The 19,850-nt window shown below is 45.8% G+C and overlaps 1 protein-coding gene across 1 annotated transcript in view; it reads left to right on the forward strand.

Moving 5' to 3' along the window:
* Positions 1 to 8,689, forward strand: part of GALNS (galactosamine (N-acetyl)-6-sulfatase) — a gene marked incomplete at its 5' end in the record, with an annotated part of 58,239 nt that extends 49,550 nt beyond the window's left edge. The window contains 2 exon segments of the mRNA XM_034788101.1: positions 1,935 to 2,052; positions 5,070 to 8,689. Of these exon segments, the coding sequence (XP_034643992.1) occupies positions 1,935 to 2,052; positions 5,070 to 5,156 (205 nt within the window).
* Positions 8,690 to 19,850: the final 11,161 nt, after the last annotated feature.

Consider the following 19,850-nt stretch of genomic DNA (forward strand, 5'->3'; position numbering starts at 1 on the left):
CTTTTATAAATGGCACCTTAATACAAAGTGTGATTAAATAAGGTTTTCAAAGCGCTTTGAGGTCGATAGATGAAAGGTGCAATAGAAGGACAAAGCACTATTGCTATTAAAATGTATTTTCATGTGAAGTACACAAGCTATCTTGGTTTCTGATCCGCCAGTCACGGTAGCATTTAGGCTTGAGAAGCGTTCTCTCTTTTCAACTTTGCAGCATAGTGACATTCCCCCTTTAAAGAACTATCCAATTTTAATGGGCTCCGGTGCCCAATTTATTGTGTAAGTCATTGTACATCTCTCTTACTACATCCACAGCCTTTGTGAGCTTCCCTTTGTGATGTCTCCTGACAGCGTGCGGGCGTTTCTTTGTGATCTCTTCCCTGTATGTCAACATAGATTAGCTTTTAAGGTTTAACGGCCTCAGCTGAATAACTTTTTTTAACAAACGGTCATCCTGGGAGTCCCGTGTGTTCAGTGTGACCAGAGAACCTCCAGATACAATGTGGCCATTCGGGTGCAACGCTGTCTCCACTCACTGGCCACGTGGCTGCTGCTTTGAATGCTCCTATCAAGAGTGGTAGCCAGAGATGGTCTTTGGGACCTGCAAAACGTTTGGTCGAGCCCCAGTTTTCAGAATAGCCTCAGGTGTAAGAGAGAACTGTAGAACCTGCTGCAATTGGAGAAAAAAGGAGATAGAGTGTGATGGAATGGGAACGTCACAAGAATAATCTCTCCTGGTGGTCCAACCAAATCATACCGCTGGACCTGCTGATAGTCTCTGCATTTGTTCTCTAATCCAGGATACAGCTAGGTAGGTGTGAGAGAGACAGATTAGCTTGCTTGAGCTTGTCATTCCCAATTCCCTTTCGTTCGCTATCAGCATCGCTCAGACCCATCCCCACAATCAGCTTCTCTCTGGAAGGCTGCCGAGGAGATGTGATATTTATAGGGTTTACTGGAAACAGTTGGCACATTGCTGGGCTTCAAGAGATGATTGTTTTTCAGAGAAGGAAATTAGCTGGAGTGTGGGGCTGGTGGCCAGCTTGGGCTGTTAGCAAAGAGAGCCTGGGGTCAGGACCACGTTGCATTGTTTCCCTTTTATCTCCAGAAGCAATTTGCCGTTCTCTGTTTCTTAAGTGACTCTTAATATGGGCAAAATGAGATCACTGGGTATTAATCCTCCATTTTAGAAGTACTTGAAGTATTACCACAGTGAAATAGAGTGTAAGCCACTTAAACAATACCTACTGAAGTAATAATGCTGATAAAAGGGAGATAGGTTCACCGTTCTTTCCGTGGGGGCTTTAGGCTGCCAGCTCCCCATTAAGGTCAATGGGAGAAGCTTGGCTAGTGTCCTGTGTATGAATGGGACAGGTTGGTGCCAGCCAGCAACAAGAATGTTGCTGAAGAAAAACATTCTTGTGGTTTAAACATGGGGTGGGGAGTTGGGAACTCCGGGTTCTGTCCCTGGCTCTGTCCTGTGAGTTCTCTCTTTCTCGGGTTCCCCATTTGCGGAGTGGGGTTCGTGATATTTGCCCACCTTGCTGGGGGATTGAGAGGCTGAATTAGTCAATGTTGGAGGTGTAACAAAGATGCAAAGTACTGTTTTTCCCTTGGTATAGGGAAAATGGGTGGGGTGTTCCAAGCACCGAGACCCCCAATTCCGATTGAAAGGCAATGGAAGTTCGACACCCAGCACCCTCCAGTGTTTCTGGAAATCCTACCCAACTTCCTCATTTACTTATTTAGATGTGTTACCAGGTGTTTGTATCGTGCTCTAGGCACTGTCCCGGAGCAGCCGTACCAGGCATCAGTTTCCCAATGGCCCTAAGTGCCATGCACCGTACAAAGTCCTGTCCCCTAAACATACCGTACATCGAACCAGACACCAGGGTAGTGTCTAACTAATAACTCCTGTGGCTTTCATATTGTTCTAGGTTTTCCAGCTCTGAGTACCAGGAAGTTATGGAACAAATATCCCCCAAAGTCCAGCTGCACAAGGAGACCATGGTGCCAGGGGAGCCACAGTTAAACGTCTGTGACAAGGCCGTCATGGTAAGGGATTAAAACATAAATCAATTTGAGCATCCTTGGCTTATAATGTATTTCGTAAAGCTTAAAAGCCTCACCCAACACTGAGGAGGGCTAGAGAAGAAACGTCATTCCGTCCTTTCGAAGTGCTATCTGGCTACTGCATTGAAGATACAGCCATTGGTTATCTGCGGAATGCCGTAGTACAAAGTGTGTGGTCTTAGGCCTGGAAAGTCTACCAGCACACTGTGATAAACTCTGTGACTTCCTTCCTTATAGATAGTACAATATCCACGGCTCTAGTGCCTTCTCCTCCTTCCTAATCCCCTCTACAAATCTCACTTCTTCAGATGCAAATAATGGAAATCCATTACTTGCATCTGAAGAAGTGAGGTTCTTACCCACGAAAGCTTATGCTCCCAATACTTCTGTTAGTCTTAAAGGTGCCACAGGACCCTCTGTTACTTTTTACAGATTCAGACTAACACGGCTACCCCTCTGATACTCTACAAATCTCAGCAGTCCAGCTGCATTGTGAGCAATGGGATTGGCACCTGGGCTCTTGTCGTTCTCAATGGGTTTGGGTAGCTTTGGTCTTCGTCCACCTCCCCAACCTCAGCCCACAACTGTTTTTCCAAAGTCTTCATGGTCTTAAACCCAGCAAGTGGAGAGTAGTGCTGCTTTTCTGTTCAGATTGTATTTCAAACTGCGTGTTTGATAGTTGTGCTTTGGCATTTCAGTCGAAAAGTCCCTGATTTCTACTGAGCTCCTTCTGAACGTGATGGTTTGGGACATTGAGAAGGGCCCGGAGCAGTGTGTAAGATTTGAAGCATGTAAACCCCAAAGAGGGAGAATTATTTAGTCTAGTCCAAGATGTGTGTCTAGGATACTGGGATGAAACTGAAATAAAGGAAAATGTTGTAGATTGACTAGCAGGAAAAATCTTCCTGACAGTGAAATAATCTTCCAGGGCAAATTCCAATGGCTACAGAATATAACATAGGGAACAATCTTGCATAGAGATGGATAGAGTCACCTAGTAAGTTTTTACCATCTCTAATTTCTAGGATTTTCATTTCTTGGATACTGTGCAGGGGAAGCAGTTGAATCAGTTCTTCTGTGCTGCATTTGTTTCACGTTTGCTTTAATAACTGTCATCACTCAGCAATGGTATTGTATTGCCTGCTTTGATAAATGTATTAAAAGGTTCTCCAATTTCTGCACGTACCTAGTAGTGGGTCCCCATATCTGTTCTTAGTGCCAAGCCCATTTGCTTGGCTTGTGCCCTGAAGATCCCTTGGGGGGCTGGGAAGAGGAATCTTTCCTATTTAGCCATGGAATAAAGCAGATCAACCACTTTGTAGCTGTTACTCCGGTCTCAGGACAGGATTAGGCTCTGCAACTTTAGCACCTCTGCACCACCGATGTGGCAAATCCTCCACTGTCTTGTGCCCCAGTGCTCCCTGTCATTAATGTGCAGGGAACCCCTGTTGAGCTGATCTCTCAATGTGCTGGTTTGAAGAAACTGCCCCTCTGCCTGGACCCACACCAGTTTTGCTGGATGTGGGACTTGGTACATGAAGGGGTCTCAGGACGTGGTGTTTCAAGAATGGATCTATGAAAGCTGAATGGACTTAAATCTTGAGTCTAAAGCAGATGTAATCCAGTTTTTCAAAAGGATGAAAATTCCCTTTGTTTGTTTGGATCTATATTGCTTCAGCAGAATGTTTAGCCTGTGAAATTTCCAGTGGGTTTTTCTTGTTCGTATGTATTTTGAAAGTGAGAAACATATTTAGAAAGCAGAATTAATTGTTCTTAAATTGTCTGGAGCCCTTCATTTCAGGAGACACGCTCCTATGAAATCCCTCTGCCTTCCCCTTCGCCGCCTGCAGAGATTGCTGGTGCGTCACTGCCATCTGTTGTTAGTTATGTGGAATGTAAACTGGCTCCAGCATTTTTTATAGCATTAATCTTTTCCCTGAAGGAATCTGATACTAAACAAATGCAAATGACTAGATTTTATATATATAAAAATAAAGACAGTAGGTCAGAGCAGACTTGAGCTTTAATAACTGACCAGAAGAATTTCCCGTGGATGTATGGGCACTGAGAGAGAGGAAAGAAAGATCATCATTTACCAGGCTTCTGTTTCATAGGAGGGAGACTGAGAGAGCAGAGGATTTCTGGAGACAGAACAGGAATTGTGACTTTTCATTCATTTTACTGCAATCCCACATTTAATGTTGGTTTTTTTTTTCATCATTTAAATAACTCACCCCCACCCACCCATTTCCTACTAGCCTTTTGGAAGCTGGGTTTCCTCACTGATCACATTTATCCTCTGCCGCCTGCACACTGGGACAAGATCATTCAAGAAGCAAGAAAAGAAGGGAGGCAAATAGCCTTGGTTCACATGCTTTGGCGTGGTCGTTATCTAAGCGCCTCCTAATCCATCAATTCATAGGCTAATCCCCCCCAAACGCTCATTAAAACGCAAATATTCTTCTCTCTCTCACCCTCAGTCTTCAGAGGCTGCTGCCTTGTACTTGGTTCCTTAAGAAATTTTACAAAATACCTTACTGCTAATAATTACAGCCTCTTTCTGGATCAGGGGCAATTTGAGGGGTTTCACTAAACATGTAGATTTGCTCCCTCATCACGTTATTGGAGAGAGGGGTCACCACAACTCCCTGCACACTGCAGATCTCAGACAGGAGGCTAATGCAGGTGTCTGTTATTGAAGGAATGTGGAAGGCAGTTTCATAACCATCTGCGGGAAAAGGATTTGTGGGCTTTCCTGAGGACTGTAGGGATGAAGTTCCAAGGGTGTAGCTAGAGGGACCCTGCTAGCTTCAGCCACAAGTGAAGGTTCCTTTTTCAATGAGAATATAAAAGTGGTCTCGTGTACTAAAAATGTAAATGGGTCTGTTGTGGCTCAGGGCTCATTGTCTAGCTCCTCTTCCAGACCTTGACAGTTTAATTCCACAAGGCTGATTTTATATGTTTCTCTCTCTCTCTTTCTTTCTTTCTTTTTTTAACAGAATTGGGCTCCTCCAGGCTGTGAGAAGCTAGGAAAGTGTTTGGAACCTCCCAAGTCCAATCCAAAGAAATGCTTTTGGCCGCACTAATATTCCAGCATGCAGGGTCTGCTTGAAAGCCGTAAGCAGCTGAGGTCATGGTTCACAATGCACATGGACACTTGTGTTTACGTCATGGAAGGGAGTGATGTAAGATATCATCACCGACTCTTCAGAAGGGACCAATGGTTACAGCATTACTTCTCAGGGATTTAGCAATTAGTTTTCGTTTAATTCAGTGTCTCTCTTAATGGGTCAAATGAGATGTTGCTGCAATGCATGGTAAATTTTCAGTAATGAATATAATTTTTAAATGATATGACTAGAGAAGATTTTCAGCCAATCGCAACTCTCACATTTCCTCAGGAATGACATGGCTGTCCAGTCAACTTGCTCCTTTCCCACTCAGGCTGTTCTCTTGGATAACTCTTCATTAAAGTGGCCTCAAGGGAAGGTCCAAGAAGAAGGTTGCCCAGAACTTTCATATCCTCCAGATAGAATATGCCAGTTTTGCTTTGTTTTACTTTCTAGTCACGTAGGAATAAAGTTTGTAGCTAGCTGCAGTCATTTTCAGTAACTGTTTTAAAATTGTACTTCTCGTGTAAGCTCTTTGAGGCATGGCCTTTTTTTCCCTTTTATCTTTTTTAGTGTGTGTACACAGCACAGGTCCTAGCACAATGGTCTGTGATCCTTGGTTGGGCTACTTAGCTGCTATCGCACGACAAACACCACCCCTCTGTGTCTCCCTGATGCAAACATTCCCTTCAATAGCCTAATATTACCCAGCAGGTTCCAAGCGGGAGAATGCCTTGTATTTCTCAAGCATGAATCTGCCAACCGAGCTGTTGTGAGCATGAGCTAGGTAATGTTTGTAATGCACTTTGAAGATGAAAAGTGGGATGTAAGTGCTACGTTTCCCTACAGTATTACAGGGAGTTTCTTTGGGACCCAGGGATGGCCCTCAGTGGCTTAGTCCAGGATCCACTCACTTCAGATCTGGATTTGGTCACACTTCCAGCTTGCCAAAGGAAGTCACTTTTCAGTCCTATGGGCACAGCCAGCTGCAGGCTCAGAAAGGCCCATTTGCATCAGGATCTTTAGTCTTGGCACTGTTCCCAGTTTATGCTCTATGGGGAATTCTTCTCCCGGTGCAGACTGTCCAAGTGCTGCACTCAGCATCCTGGGGCCAGCATTCCTGTAAGTGTAGTTCTCAGGAAATGGGGAGCCCCAGCAGAATTGCACATGGAAGGCTCTTCCCCTGGCTCTGTATCTGGTACTCATGCACCTCGCTAGTGCTAGTGGCTTTCTGGTGCACAAAGAGAAGCTAACACGCCATTTGCTGGAGACACGCTAGCAGTAGTCCTGTACAGCCTGTCTGGGCCACTTCTGTCTCTCCAGAGCACTTGATGCTATTCCCATTTGTCTTGATGCAGAGGTGAGTTGCTTCAGGAAGGCAACAACTCTTCCACTCCTCCCCCCACCAAAGCCCACAACTCCAGATAAATGGAGACCACCAGCCTCAGTGCTAACTATTATACCACCCTTTGCGACCCTGGCTCTACACCTTTTGTCCACACAAGCTCTTCTCCTGCTTCCAAGCTTAAATAATCCAATCCTTCTGTTCCCCAAAGTACTTGCCTCCTCTAAACCCCTTCACAGAGGCTGGACAGGCCCACAAATATAGGATTGTCAAGATTGACACTGGAGTTGGCCTTAGCGCCCTTTGTGTCATGAATTACAACAAGTACCAGAGCCTCACCCTCCAGCAGAGCCCTCTTAGTATCTCACAGATCTGCTCATCTGTCGGGGTGATTTTTCTGCTGTTCTTCATCTTATTTACCTTGTGGGTTAGAGTGTTCCTTGTTATCCATCAAAGATCTCAAGGCCTCTCTGATTGAGTCCTAACATATTTTATGTATGTCATCAGAGTATGGCTGGTGCAGACAGCCCATTTTGAGTGATACGCTGGATGACAGGAGATGATGGATTGAATCCTGACTGTAGCCATAGGAATCATTACACAGCCGGCACCCCCATTTCAGATCTCTCTCCTCTCTAAGCTTGACTGCCACTGGGATCTGTCACCCAGAAATGCTCAGAGCTCTACTATCCATATTTGTTTAATACTCTGCACTGTCAACAGGCATGGAGATCAGCAGATGTTGGATTCCTTCATTATGACGCTCTGAAAATCACTGTCAACCTAAAATGTAATTGTTATGAATGTAACGCTATGAGATCCATGGACGAAAGGAACCATGTAAACAGGGGTCGATGCTTGTTCTTTGAGGTCCAGCCCAAACACACTAAGTTATCGCTTATTCTAAGCATTTATACCATGCTCGTCACAGTAGGATCTGGGTGCCTCTTATCCCATGTATTCCTTACCTTCCTCCCCCTTTTTCTTTCTTTCCCAGCTTATAGTGTCAAAGATCCTGCTTTTCCCCTCTCTATATATCTTGCTGATACAGGCCCATCAACTTCTTAATCCCCTCAGTATTTGATCAGTTACATGGAGCCCTGATTTTCATCACTCTGACAACTCAGTTGCTTGAGATAACACTCCCATGCTCCTGATTTCTGTGATCAAAAACAAAGGAACAGTCAGACACTGCAAGCCAACATCCTTAGTATATCTGACTGTTCCTTTACTAACTTTAGACTTTGCCAACTCCAGGTGGGTTGCATCAACTGAAACATTCCAGAGGAGCACATCATATTGACATTTTCCCTCCTTTCTTTCTGGTTCTCTGAGCATCATAGTGTTGTATTATTGTCTAGAAAAAAAGAGGGGTGGGGAGAGAAACCAAGTTAGAGAATGTGCAAAAATAAATGAAACTGATACACAAGCTTGTAAAGCAAAATGGCCGTGCACCCAGCCAGGGCCCCTTAATGGGGGCACAGTAAGAGATATGTAGCAGCCTTGAGATCCCAGGATGACTTGTTCTGATTTAAACAGATATCAAGAGTATTGAATTGATTAGGGTTTTACAAACAGCCGTAAGTGTTCATTATCATATTTCTAAGACATTGAATTTATAACAACATGTCTATGATGTGATTTGGCAACAATCATGCTGAAGTGATAAATGCTGAGAAGTGCAACATTTAGAGCCAGTTTTTTCAAAAGTGTGTGTGCAAGATGTCTGTATGTGCATATTTATTTGCAGTAGTTCTGCATAAAAATAGCCGTTTAGATGTCTAATTGATCTAATTAATCACTTGCATGTGCAGTTATGACGAGTGAATATACATAGCACTCTTATTTTAAATCAATCCCTTTTCCAAAGATCTATAGGTTCTGCGCACATCTGCATGCAGAATTCTGGATGCTGTAAGTGAATTGACAGTGAGATTTGTTTAATTCTCTGCTCTGCACTTGTTTCTTTATAAAAGACAGAAATTTGATATGAAGGAGCTACTGCTTTAAATTAAAATAAGAATAATTGTAGCAAATGGAAATTAACTTCATAGGTGTATTGTTAAGTATTTTTAATCAATGCCTCTTCCAAAGGTGGACAGTTTTTAATGTTGTTGTGAGCCCAGGGGAATTGAAGAACAAAATAAAAAGGTATTTGATCAGCCTGTGCAGCGTGTATTTTCCGAGGCTGACAAAACTAAGAGATGCAACCCCGATGCCAGCACTAGCATTAGAAACCTGCCTCTCTTCTCCTGAGCAGGGTGAGAGCCAGTTGGGGTGAATGGCAGGATTCTAGCCAGGTGCTGATACAGCTCGGAGAGATGCAGCACAGTCTAGGATGGGACTGGGAATCAGGAGAGTTCTAATCCCAGCTCAGCCAGTGACCTGCTGCATGACCCCGGGCAAGTCACCTCCCCGTTCTGTGCCTTTGTCCTCCTCCCACCCTTTATCTTGCCTATTTCGATCGCAAGCTCTTTGGGGCAGTGTCTGTCTCTTACTGTGTTGGGGGGGGGGAGGGTTCCAGTATAATGGGGCCCTTTACACACTACTGTCATACAAATAAATACCTCACATTGGGACAAATTCACTGATGAGCTCCAACTTTTGCACCACTCTGTCACACCGAGCAGCTGTAAACTTGGCTTACCTGGCTGGGTAAGCTGTGTTTATGGCTGGCTTGCATCACTGTAGCAGCACAAAGCAGCCAGAACACATTGGTAAATCCTGCCCTTAGTATTTATATAGGACCTTCGATGCAAGTCTGATCCAGGCTCCAGCTGCCCAGAACACTCAGTGAGTCAGTGCACTCACGGTGAGCTCTCTGGTTTGGGAACTGCCCACACTCAGGCAGGAGTTGGTTTTCTTGTGGCTGTTGGCAGTTCAGTCTTCTTTCAAAGAAGGCAGGCTAGCAGGTGGGTCTGGCTGACGCTGGTCTGTTATTGGCAGTGATGGTTCCTTGGTGTTTTCCTCTCTTAAGATGTGTAGTTTGGAGCAGCACATAACACGAACAGAGAGAGGACTTATGTCTTGAGTTTATTCATGGTTATGTGATGTTCCCTTCTCCTTTATATTTAAATATGTCTCCTAAATGGCATAAGCTTAAAAGCTGCCCAGGCTGAGAATCCAGGGAATTCCTTCCTTGACTTTAATTTCCAATTAGCTGATCCAGGAGACTCCAGAGATGGCCTCTTCCTCACCCCTGAGGCTATGTTCTCATCAACCCCTCAACGCAAAGAAGCTTCTGAAATTGATGTAACTAATAATCATGGGGAAAGTCCTACGATATTCACAGTCTATGGCTCCAAAATTGGAGGCTTGATTTGAAAACCTGCAGCGACAAATGGATTATCTCGGTGGCAAATTAGTCTCTGTGGACCAACAATTTGGGTATCTGCACACTGGAATTGAAAACCAGCAGGTCAATTCCAAACACTTACACCCAAGGTTAATGCCCTGCAAACTGTGTTGAATATGGTGATGAAAGATAACATGCCTCTGCATTTTAAATGTGAATCCTTGGAAAGCAGCATTAAAAGTGAAAACGCAAAGGTTCTGAACTGACCTGCCAGAACGGAAGGCAATGACAGCTGTGCATTTGCTAATAAAATGTTGAGCCAGGCCTTGGGATGGAGCCCTCAGACGGGTATTGAGGTTGACAGAGGCTAGTGGGTTTTTACTAACGGACCTAGAACTAATACTAATGTGGAGGAGACTGTCGGACTTCAGGGGATGTTCATTTTAGCATCGGATCCTGCAAGGTTCGGAGCATTTTCAGATCCTGTTAACATCAACGGGAGCTAGCAGTTCTCAGCACCCTCCACATTCAAGCCTTTGACTGAGGTATAGGATACGCCCAATGGTCACTATCTTTAGTAACGACTTCCCAAAGCCATGTCACTCTTTGTAAAGTGAAGCTGATAAAGTGGGTAACTTTTGGAAGGTTGAGAATACATTTTTTTTCTAGGGATGGCGATGTCTACTCAGTCATAACACTAATGATTCTGAACAAAGAAGCACTAATAAAGAAAGAACTCATAAAGATGGGGAGCTATTGTTTTCATCTCTTTTTCAAGAATATTCCGATTCAGAGTGGGGAGAAAAAAATTGAGTGGGATAAGGCAAAACGTTCTGCAGTGTCGATAGTGGCTACTTCATCAGACAGGGAAGAGGAATCCCACACCAGTGATCTTGCTGCTGTACTGTGCACTGGAAACTTTACAAACTACCACACAGAATAATTTTCCTTTTTTACCAGTTTTTATAGCAGTCACTCCCAGAGCTTCAACACCCTGAGAACTGTGTTGGATTTTGATTGGTGTCAGGACGGTGGTCTTCTTAATGAGTGGCTTGATTTCTCTTTCTTGAGACTTATTTGGAAATAAATGGTTTTGCTTGAATGTTTCTGGTAGTATCAATGTTTGATACAAATTTCCTATGCATTATTGGAAGAGGGTAATACAGAGTAAGCTAATGTTATGCTTTGTTTCCGCTTGACTAAACTGTGGTCTTTTTAAAACCATGTAAAGAATAACGAAAAAATATTTGCTTCTCATGTGGGTTGCTTCCTCTTCTCTTGATTATTTTTGACCCGTGGGCATTGTTTGCTGGATTCATGGCATATCTTTTTCTATGGTTTATATTTATTCCTTGTTCAAGATCTATTCAAAATCCTATAAATAAATTATAAAAATCATTCCATAAGAAGGTGGATTTCCGGGCAGGAATCTCACCTTTTAGGAGAGAAGAAACATGAAATCAATCACACTCCCTGAGAGAGACACAAGTCAGCAGCTGGCTTTTGGCTTTCAGTGCATTTTATTTCCCTGGAATCAGTTAATACCCTTCTGGGTGATCTCTAGGTTGGATGGCAACGAGATTCCTCCATTGAAAGGGATACAGGCTATAAGCACCGGGAGATGTGATTTAAGGCATTTGTGCCAAATCCACCAGTTCTGGATCACTCTCAAAACCCCATTTTGGATGACTAGGCCAGTAAGGAAGCCAATGGGAGGCTTTTGATTGGATCCTATGTCATGAAGAGTCGAAGCAGTCATGAATATGGCTAACTGTAAAATGACAGCATTAGACTATGGTGCATTTGACTTTATTACAGAAAACCTGCCTAATTATCCAGTACCAAAGCTGAAGGCTGCATCATAGAGCTGGGTGGAGGAAAACAACATTGACAGACCCAGATTCCAGCAGAATATCTGGTTCCATCAAAATCTAAACACTGTGCGAAATCCGGTGGATTTCACTGGAATTTCTTTTCAGAAGAAAACCAGGAAAAAGTTTTGACAATGTTGAATCAGTTTCCAACATAATTGGAAGGAAACCAATCAGTTTTTTGTTCTGAAACGACATTTCCAAAACTTGATTTTGTGTTTATAATTCTAAATTTCAAAAAATTGAAATGAAATGTTTTGATTATCCAAAAATGAAGGTTTTTTGGGGTGGAATGAAGCCAGATTTCTAAATCCTGAAATCCTTAGTGAAATGAAACTTCTGCCCTCTGCACAGCTCTACTACTTTACCAATGAGTAGTTAATCAGATTAAAGTTAGATATCAACGTCTTGTAGAAAGGTGTGTATATAATAATACTTTGTACCTCTCATGTCAGGATCTCAAAGTACTTTTACAGGCTTAACTAATTAAACTTCCCAGAACCCGTGTGAGGGAGGTGTAGCCTGGTTAATTTGATACGTTTGGGTGGTACTACAAATGGGCATCTTAAACCACCGTGACTTGTATTAAGGGTTCAGCCTCCTGAATGTCTACAGTATCGGGATCAGTAGAGTGAGAATCACCGTTAGCAATTCTACTAGGTTTAGAGACTCTAGGAGCCCATGAGGAACTGTGAGTGTATGGCGTGTGGTCACAGGTTATCAAACATCCTCTTATTAACAATTAAGCAGATGAACAATGACCCAGCCACTGAAACTGATACAGAGATAGAGAGAAACAATGAGATGTCCAGCATCAATGATTTCATACTCTCATCCCTTAGGGAACCATCGAGATGGGTAAAAAGATCATCAGGTGGCCTTCCTATTGGGTGTCCCCGACATGCTTCCCTCCACACTCAGGCAGGGCTACACCTTTTATCCCGTTACACCCGTTATGCTTATGCATCAGAGTAAAAGTATCACTCCTTTTCCTTATTTGTACTTCCACACTTTACTAACTTACCATGCCCCGTTTCTTATAGGTTATCCCCTTCACTTAGAATCGCAGGGCTGGAAGGACCTCAAGAGATCATCTAGTCCAGTCCCCTGCACTCATGGCAGGACTAAGTATTATCTAGACCATCCCTGCTAGACCATCTAACCTGCTCTTAAAAATCTCCACTGATGGAAATTCCACAACCTCCCTAGGCAGTTCGTTCCAGTGTTTAGGAAAAACTTCCTGTCAGGGTGGTTAATGTCCAACCGAAACCCGCCTTGCTGCAATTAAGCCCATTGCTTCTTGTCCTATCCTCAGAGGTTAAGGAGAACAATTTTCCTCCGTTCTCCTTGTAACAACCTTTTATGTACTTGAAAACTATTATCATGTCCCCCCTCAGTCTTCTCTTCCCTTATTCTCATTAACATACACATGAGTTACTATGGTAACTTTGTTATTACAGAATTCTTTGAAAAGTTACTACCAGTCATCTTGTGGCATTAACTGGTGCATTGAGGCCTATTTCCCAGGACATCAGAAACTAATACATCTATTACTGTATCTCTCAATCTTACTGGCCCAGGGTTATCCCTCAGCCAACTTGTCATGTCAACCTCTTTCAGGCCTGGGACCTTCGATGGCCAAGATAAATCTCTTACTGGTCTAAAGTCTGTAGGCCTTAGGTTGATGCTTTACCTTACTTATCCTTATCCTACAACTTAAAATTATTAACCACACATTGATTGTATTATGTATTTATATATTCATCTATTCTTGCAGTTAATTTAGATACACCTCTACCCCGATATAACGCGACCGGCTAGAACATGACTTCGGATAGAACGCGGTAAAGCAGCGCTCCGGGGGGGGGGGGGCGGGGATAGGGCTGTGCACTCAAAGCAAGTTCAATATAACGCGGTTTCACTTATAACATGGTAAGATTTTTTGGCTCCCGAGGACAGTGTTATATCAGGGTAGAGGTGTATAATCGTATAACTACATAATTATATCAAACGATTAACTACAGAGGTTAGTAGTGCTTGCAGACTGCTGTAATACAGTCAATGAAACATAGTCTTTCCAGGGTTAGCCATATAACATCCCATGCGTTTCTTGCCTCGAGGAGGAGACACAGTCCATCTCTCTCCCTAGCTTGTCTAGTCAGACTAGGTGGCCCAAACCTCACTAGTGATAGTCCAGAACTAAAGCATTTTGGCATGAATGCCTCACCAGTGGAGGGGTCTCTGCCTGGCTCAAACTGGCAGGACAAAATTAGTCCTAGGCAAATACTTTTCAGATGAGATTCACACTGCCCACCCCCTCCCCCCATTATCCCTCTGAAAGTTAACTGGTTGCAAGGAGTAGGCGGCGGGAGCATTAGATACCAAAACCCAATATATTGGCCAGGAGAGCAGTGTTCATCTTGTCTCCTTTGAAATGGAGGAATAGAGGGGTGAAGAGCTTGTAGGGGTTGGGGCAATTTGGTTGTTAAGGTATCTGATGTGCTGTGATCTGGGGCATGGCAAAGGATAGAAACATTGTTTTTCAGAAGTATCTTTATCAGCTCTCTGGCCGGGCTGATCTAGCATTATCCAGGGAGGGACCTGAGCCCCTATCAGAGGCATGAAAGTCCCCTTCCCTTCAGATTGCGGGTAGAATCCTAACAAAGGGCTTCTGGGAGGCCCCTGCAGCTCATGGGTGTGAGACATTTGCTTCTCTAGGAGAAAATGGCAGAGCATCACGGGGATGCCCATTTGGCAAAGTGCTGTGGTGTCCCGTGTTATCAATGCTAGCAGCGCTTTTGCAGACAGCATGGGAGGGTTTCAAAGAAGAAAGGAGAGGCAGCCCAAACGGGAGAGGATGGCGAAACGTAAAATTTGTGTTCAGGGGCCATAGATCCATCAATGATGAACGGAGGAGGATGGAGATGATTTAAGTTTGCATTGATGGAACATTGCAATGTGGAGCTCCCACTTCCTAGCCAGTTTGCTATCCCTGGTGGGCAGGAAAATTACCTCAATAATTTCTTTCTGCTGAGAAAGCAGCCAAGACGCTGGAATAGCTGACTACACCGTACTTCAGTTGGTAAAGCAGCAAAACAAACTCCTCTGATCCACCTCGAGGAATTAACAAGAGAGCCGAAAAGCCTCCGTTCCAGTGGAAAGTTATGTGCTTGATCTGTGTTTGTTTCTTCAGTTGTTGAAGGGCTGGTTGACTTGGGCCAGCTGTTGCAGAGAGGATTTGCTGGTGGCAGATAGGACTTTCCCAAAGTCAAATTAGCTTATTCCAAATGGGAACTGCTATGAAAATAACCCACACTGACCTTCTCCTGCTGTTGTCTCTTTCTCTCTAAAGCGCTTTCTAAGAAACATAAATCCCTCAGAAAGGACAACCGTTGCACTGACCTTCAGCTTCCCCCAGGCTTACACTTAATGCCAGGTGGTCATTAAAACAGGTGTCTTTTTGTCACTTTGCCAAAGCAGGCCCATATCCCTCCATGTATGGAATAGATAGGAAATACAGTCGTGTAGCCGGCAGTATGTGGTGCACATCTCCCCTAGGGGGTTGCACCAAGAACTTGCACTCTTCTCTTAGAGCTGTCATCTATCCATATTGAGGGAGAAGTCGTATAGGACTAGGATAGGCTAACCAGGATAGGGTGACCAGATAGCAAGTGTGAAAAGGACAGAGGATGTGGGGGTAATAGGTGCCTATATGAGAAAAAGCCCTGAATATTGGGACTGTCCCCATAAAATCAGGACATCTGGTCACCCTAGACCAGGATGAAGACAAACTAAAGCCAGGTGCAGGCTATGCGCTGTGTATCTTAATTCATCGTGCCCTAGTCACAAATCACCATGGCGTTCTTCCCTGTAGGCTTCACTTCCTGTGTAGACACGCCCTGATTTCCACCTCCCTGCAAAACGGGACTACTGCCCATGGGATATGAAAGCAGCAAGGGCTGTGAAAAACAAACCCCATTTTCTTTAGAGAGACATACCAGAAGGCAATTTGGCCACAGCAAAGTGCAGAGTCTAGACAGCAAGTCACATGACTCTTGGGTTAATTGACAACCGCTGGTATTGCTACAGCCCTGAATGAAGTCAGTGCGACCCCACGTTTCTACAGCAGGTCTGCTCCAGCCTGCTTTCATTTGATTGGTCATAAAGAGTCAGCGTGGGCCAGGGCTGACTTGCGCCTAACCTACTGGCTAGCCCACAAACCGCATGGAGACCTTCCAGTAAAACCCCGTGTGCGATTTATTTACAATGTTCCTCTCCACCACCTCTGCAGACTAAGCAGCCTCATCCCAACAGTAAGGTGGAATCGAGCCCTCCGCTCCTGACCGAGGAGAGGTCTCTCAAGGTAAACCCCCTGGCTGCTTCAGTCCCTTTACACCTCCTTCCTATGCCTCTTGTGCCATCTGGGCTAATGAGATAATTTGCCTTCTCCAGCCCATCTCTGTCCATCCATTGGGCACAGGTCCCAGCGTCAGGTGCACTCTGGGGAACTAATTGGAGTTGCGATGATCAGAGCTCTGGCCCAATTCGGTTACCCAGCGTCACATCCCCACCCGGCCAGGACCCTCTTGCTGCCTCGCTGGCTGGCTGCTGCCTGGGAGCCCTGCTGCTGTTGCTGACATCATGGAGGAGGAAGACAGAGCTCCTGCTGCTGGACTGAGTGGCTCGCTATGCCCTCTGTGTTGCCTCCTGGGCCGGTGGTGCTTGTTGCTTTCATTGTGGGGGAAAGGGGAGCAGTGCAGAGCAGGGTTCTCCGCTCAGTGTCTCCCTGCTTCTGACCCTGTGACCATCGCATTCTGGCAGAGTCCCTGCTCTACAACCCCCAACTTGGTGCGTAGGTGGTGGAGTCCCCCTTGGTGTGCTAGAGGTTGGTCCTGGCAGGTACCACCCAGATTGGAGACCTCCTAGACCATGACCGGGGGGGGGGATCCCCTGGGGCTTTCCACCCTTCATGTTCCCCGGTACATACTGTAGGAGGAGAGGGCAGCCTTACCACCCACCCCTTGGGCTTTCCTGAGCGGGTCTCGTGGGAGGGTGTTTCCCACCCGTCCCTCACCCCTGGACCTCTGGATCTTGTCATCGGGCTCTGCCCCTGAGTCCTCCCTCCCCCGGCCGCTCTCCCTGCATAACCTGAGCTGGCTGCATGACCTGCAGCTGGTTTGTTTCTGCACCGCACCTAGAACACAGCTGTACATGCTCGTGCCCCATGCCTTTCACTTCCTCACCCTCATGCCTCACCCCGACACCAAGGGGCTGGACCGTCTGTGCTGGCTGGGCAAGCAGCCCCAGTAGGCAGATCTGTATTCTACCCTGGGCCCGCAGCCTGCCGGGGATATCCTTCCCGGAGCTGTGAGCACGGGCGTGTACTTGGTGTGGCTCACCCTCCTCCCCGACGCCAGTCCCTTTTGCGGCATGAGAGAGACCCTGGCGCAGGTCTACCTTGAGTGCGCCAGGCTGCAGCCCCTTTTCTGGCTCCTCCAGAACTTTCTCCTGGCCGCACCTCTCCCCACACCTCTTACTCTAGGCACATCCCATCCGTGGCCCCACAGAGTTGCAAGACCTCGTCATCCCCCTCCTGGCGTTGGCCAAGGTGGCCATCTACCATACCAGGAGGAGGCTGCTGGACAGGGAGGCTGCTCTGTGACTGTGCAGCCTATTTCCGCTCCTCACTTAGGTCATGTCTCCAGGCAGAGTTCTTCTGGGCCGTATCCACTGGCTCCCTATACACCTCCGAGGAGCAGTGGGCCTTGTCCAGGGTTCTCTGTTCGGTGTCCCCCTCTGGCTCCCTGATTTTGACCCTGTAACCCTCACTCCTGTCCCTGTTTGATCATGTGTTGTTCCCCGCCTTTACTTGAAGCCTGGGTTTAGGGGCTCCCCCCTTTAGGCTGAGTGAGGGGCCTTCTGATGTTGCAGGCAGCTTGGGCCCACCCGCTCCCAGGAATTCAATAGGTGTCGTTGCTCAGCACTGTGTCGTAAAGCTGCGTACTCGTAGTGTTTGCTGTTACATGTACAACATACGCCACAGATACTGTGTGTTTAAAGTATGGGACTTGCCTAAGGCTGCAAAGATGATGGCAAGTTAGGATCAGCAAGGGAATCCTGCCTACTGGGACCTGTCATCGCTCTAGGCTGCCCAGGGACCATCTTTTGGACATTCCATAGGCTTGTTGTCAGTGCAATAGGAAAGCTCTAAATCCAAGTCTCTTGGCTAATATGTTCATTGTATTCGTTAGCTGAGGTTTGAACGTGCTGCAGAAGAAACAGGAGTTAGGAGTCTGATGTCAGGATGCTCTGCCCTGTGGTGGGCTGATTTTGAGCCATGTCACGTTGTCTGGAGTGGCTCACCACGGTGAGTGCCAACCTCAGGGCAGACTGGCAAGAAGCAGGGCAAAAATTCCAAACTGGTGGTGACAAATGTGAACTCCTGGATCCCTGTAACAGTCTTACCATGGAGTCACACACAGTCCCCTTAGACTCTCCAGTCTATCTTGCCAGCCAGGCAAGCTAGACTTAGTGATAAATAGTCACTTACACCAAAAATCACAAAATATTCAGGTTGCTCCCAGGCCCAAGAGACCGGTCATTTACCCCAGATCAATTTGTATCTTAGATCTCACACCAAAGACAACACCTGTAGCCAATCCTGTAATAAACTAACTTAAAAGATTTATTAACTAGGAAAAAGAAATGAGGTTAAAGCATGCAAACATATACACAAATGATTTGCAATCTAAATCCTAAGAGTAACAGAGTTGTAGTGATCTGTCAATTCAAAGACCCAGAGGTAACCCATGGAGATCTCTGGCTTCAGTTTAGTGTCTCTGGCCCTGTGAGAGTTCAGACAACAAAGAGATGGAAAATTTTCCTGTGTGTCTGTTTTATTTCCTTCATTCAGCCTCCAAGTCCATAGGATGAGCTTCCTTGCATGTAGCATTTCCAAGGTGTGATAGGGCCATTCACCAATCATTTTCAAAGTTATAAAGCAAAACTTATATATTTCCTTATAGCCTGGTAAAATACAGACATTACAAATAAGACGAATGCACGCTGCAACTTACAAACATTCTTTAGAGTCTAAACACTAAATACGTTCTTGTAAGACTAATACCTATTTCGAGCAACACTAATGTGTGAGTGACCTGATCTGGGCACCAGCTATGAGTTTGTCAATTCTTAGCTAATGCCTGCAGACTTTACAAGAGGTGGCATCTGGCCTGCCAGCATCACAAGCCAGTAGCTCAGAACTGAGCATCCTCACATTTCCTACTTGATTTTTTTCCACTTTATGCAAATGAAACAACAGATTTTAACTGATACAAAATGCATACTCCAGGATGTACTAATGTTCAGGTCATGCTGCGACCTAGTTTATCAAGCATGGGAGAGGGTGAGAGATGTAGCGGGGTAGAGCCTGTGACAGACCAGGGAATGGGTTTGCTTGGTATTGAGTAACTATGGCTGGCTTTTGGTAGAGGGCGAAAGTGACACGTCATCCTGAGCTTTTGAATTGGTAACTTTTTTCTTTTCTGTTTTTTGAAGCCAGAACTATAAACCAAGTTCAGCCTCCTCTCGGCGATGCTGCGGAGTTAGTGCTGTGTTGCTTCTAACACGATGCTGCTGACGTGGCTTCCTGCGAGGTGCAGCGGGTCCTACTGTAGTAGGACTCGCTCTTCCCTTGGCACACAGGCTAAAGGTGAACAGTGTCATGGCAGGGGTGGACAGCAGGGTGGCATCGCAGGTGTAACCTCATAGTGGCAGGCAGGTGATGTGGCCGGAATCAGTGTCATGAGGTCACTGTGTGTGTGTGTGACATCACCGGAGTGACAGCCCAGTGCTGGTGTCATCAGGGGGTGGCTGGAAGGGAGTGACGTCCTCACAGCAGGCGTGACAGCATGAGGATGGGCAGGTGTGGGTGGCAGTGTCTTTGTGGTCATGGTGGAAGGGAAGGTAACACCCTGGGGATGTTGTCACGGGGCACCCATGGATGCCACTGGGAGGGCAGGTGCTGATAGCGCCGGGCCACACCACCAGCAACAGCCCCAACTTCCTCTCCACCCCCACCCCTTCCAGCTGCAATGGCCTCCCCCCCCCCCCCCCCCCCCCCCCTTCCAGCTGCAATGGTCTCCCTCCTCACACTCCCC

This window comes from Trachemys scripta, chromosome 13 (assembly GCF_013100865.1).
Source record: "Trachemys scripta elegans isolate TJP31775 chromosome 13, CAS_Tse_1.0, whole genome shotgun sequence".
NCBI lineage: Eukaryota > Metazoa > Chordata > Testudines > Emydidae > Trachemys > Trachemys scripta.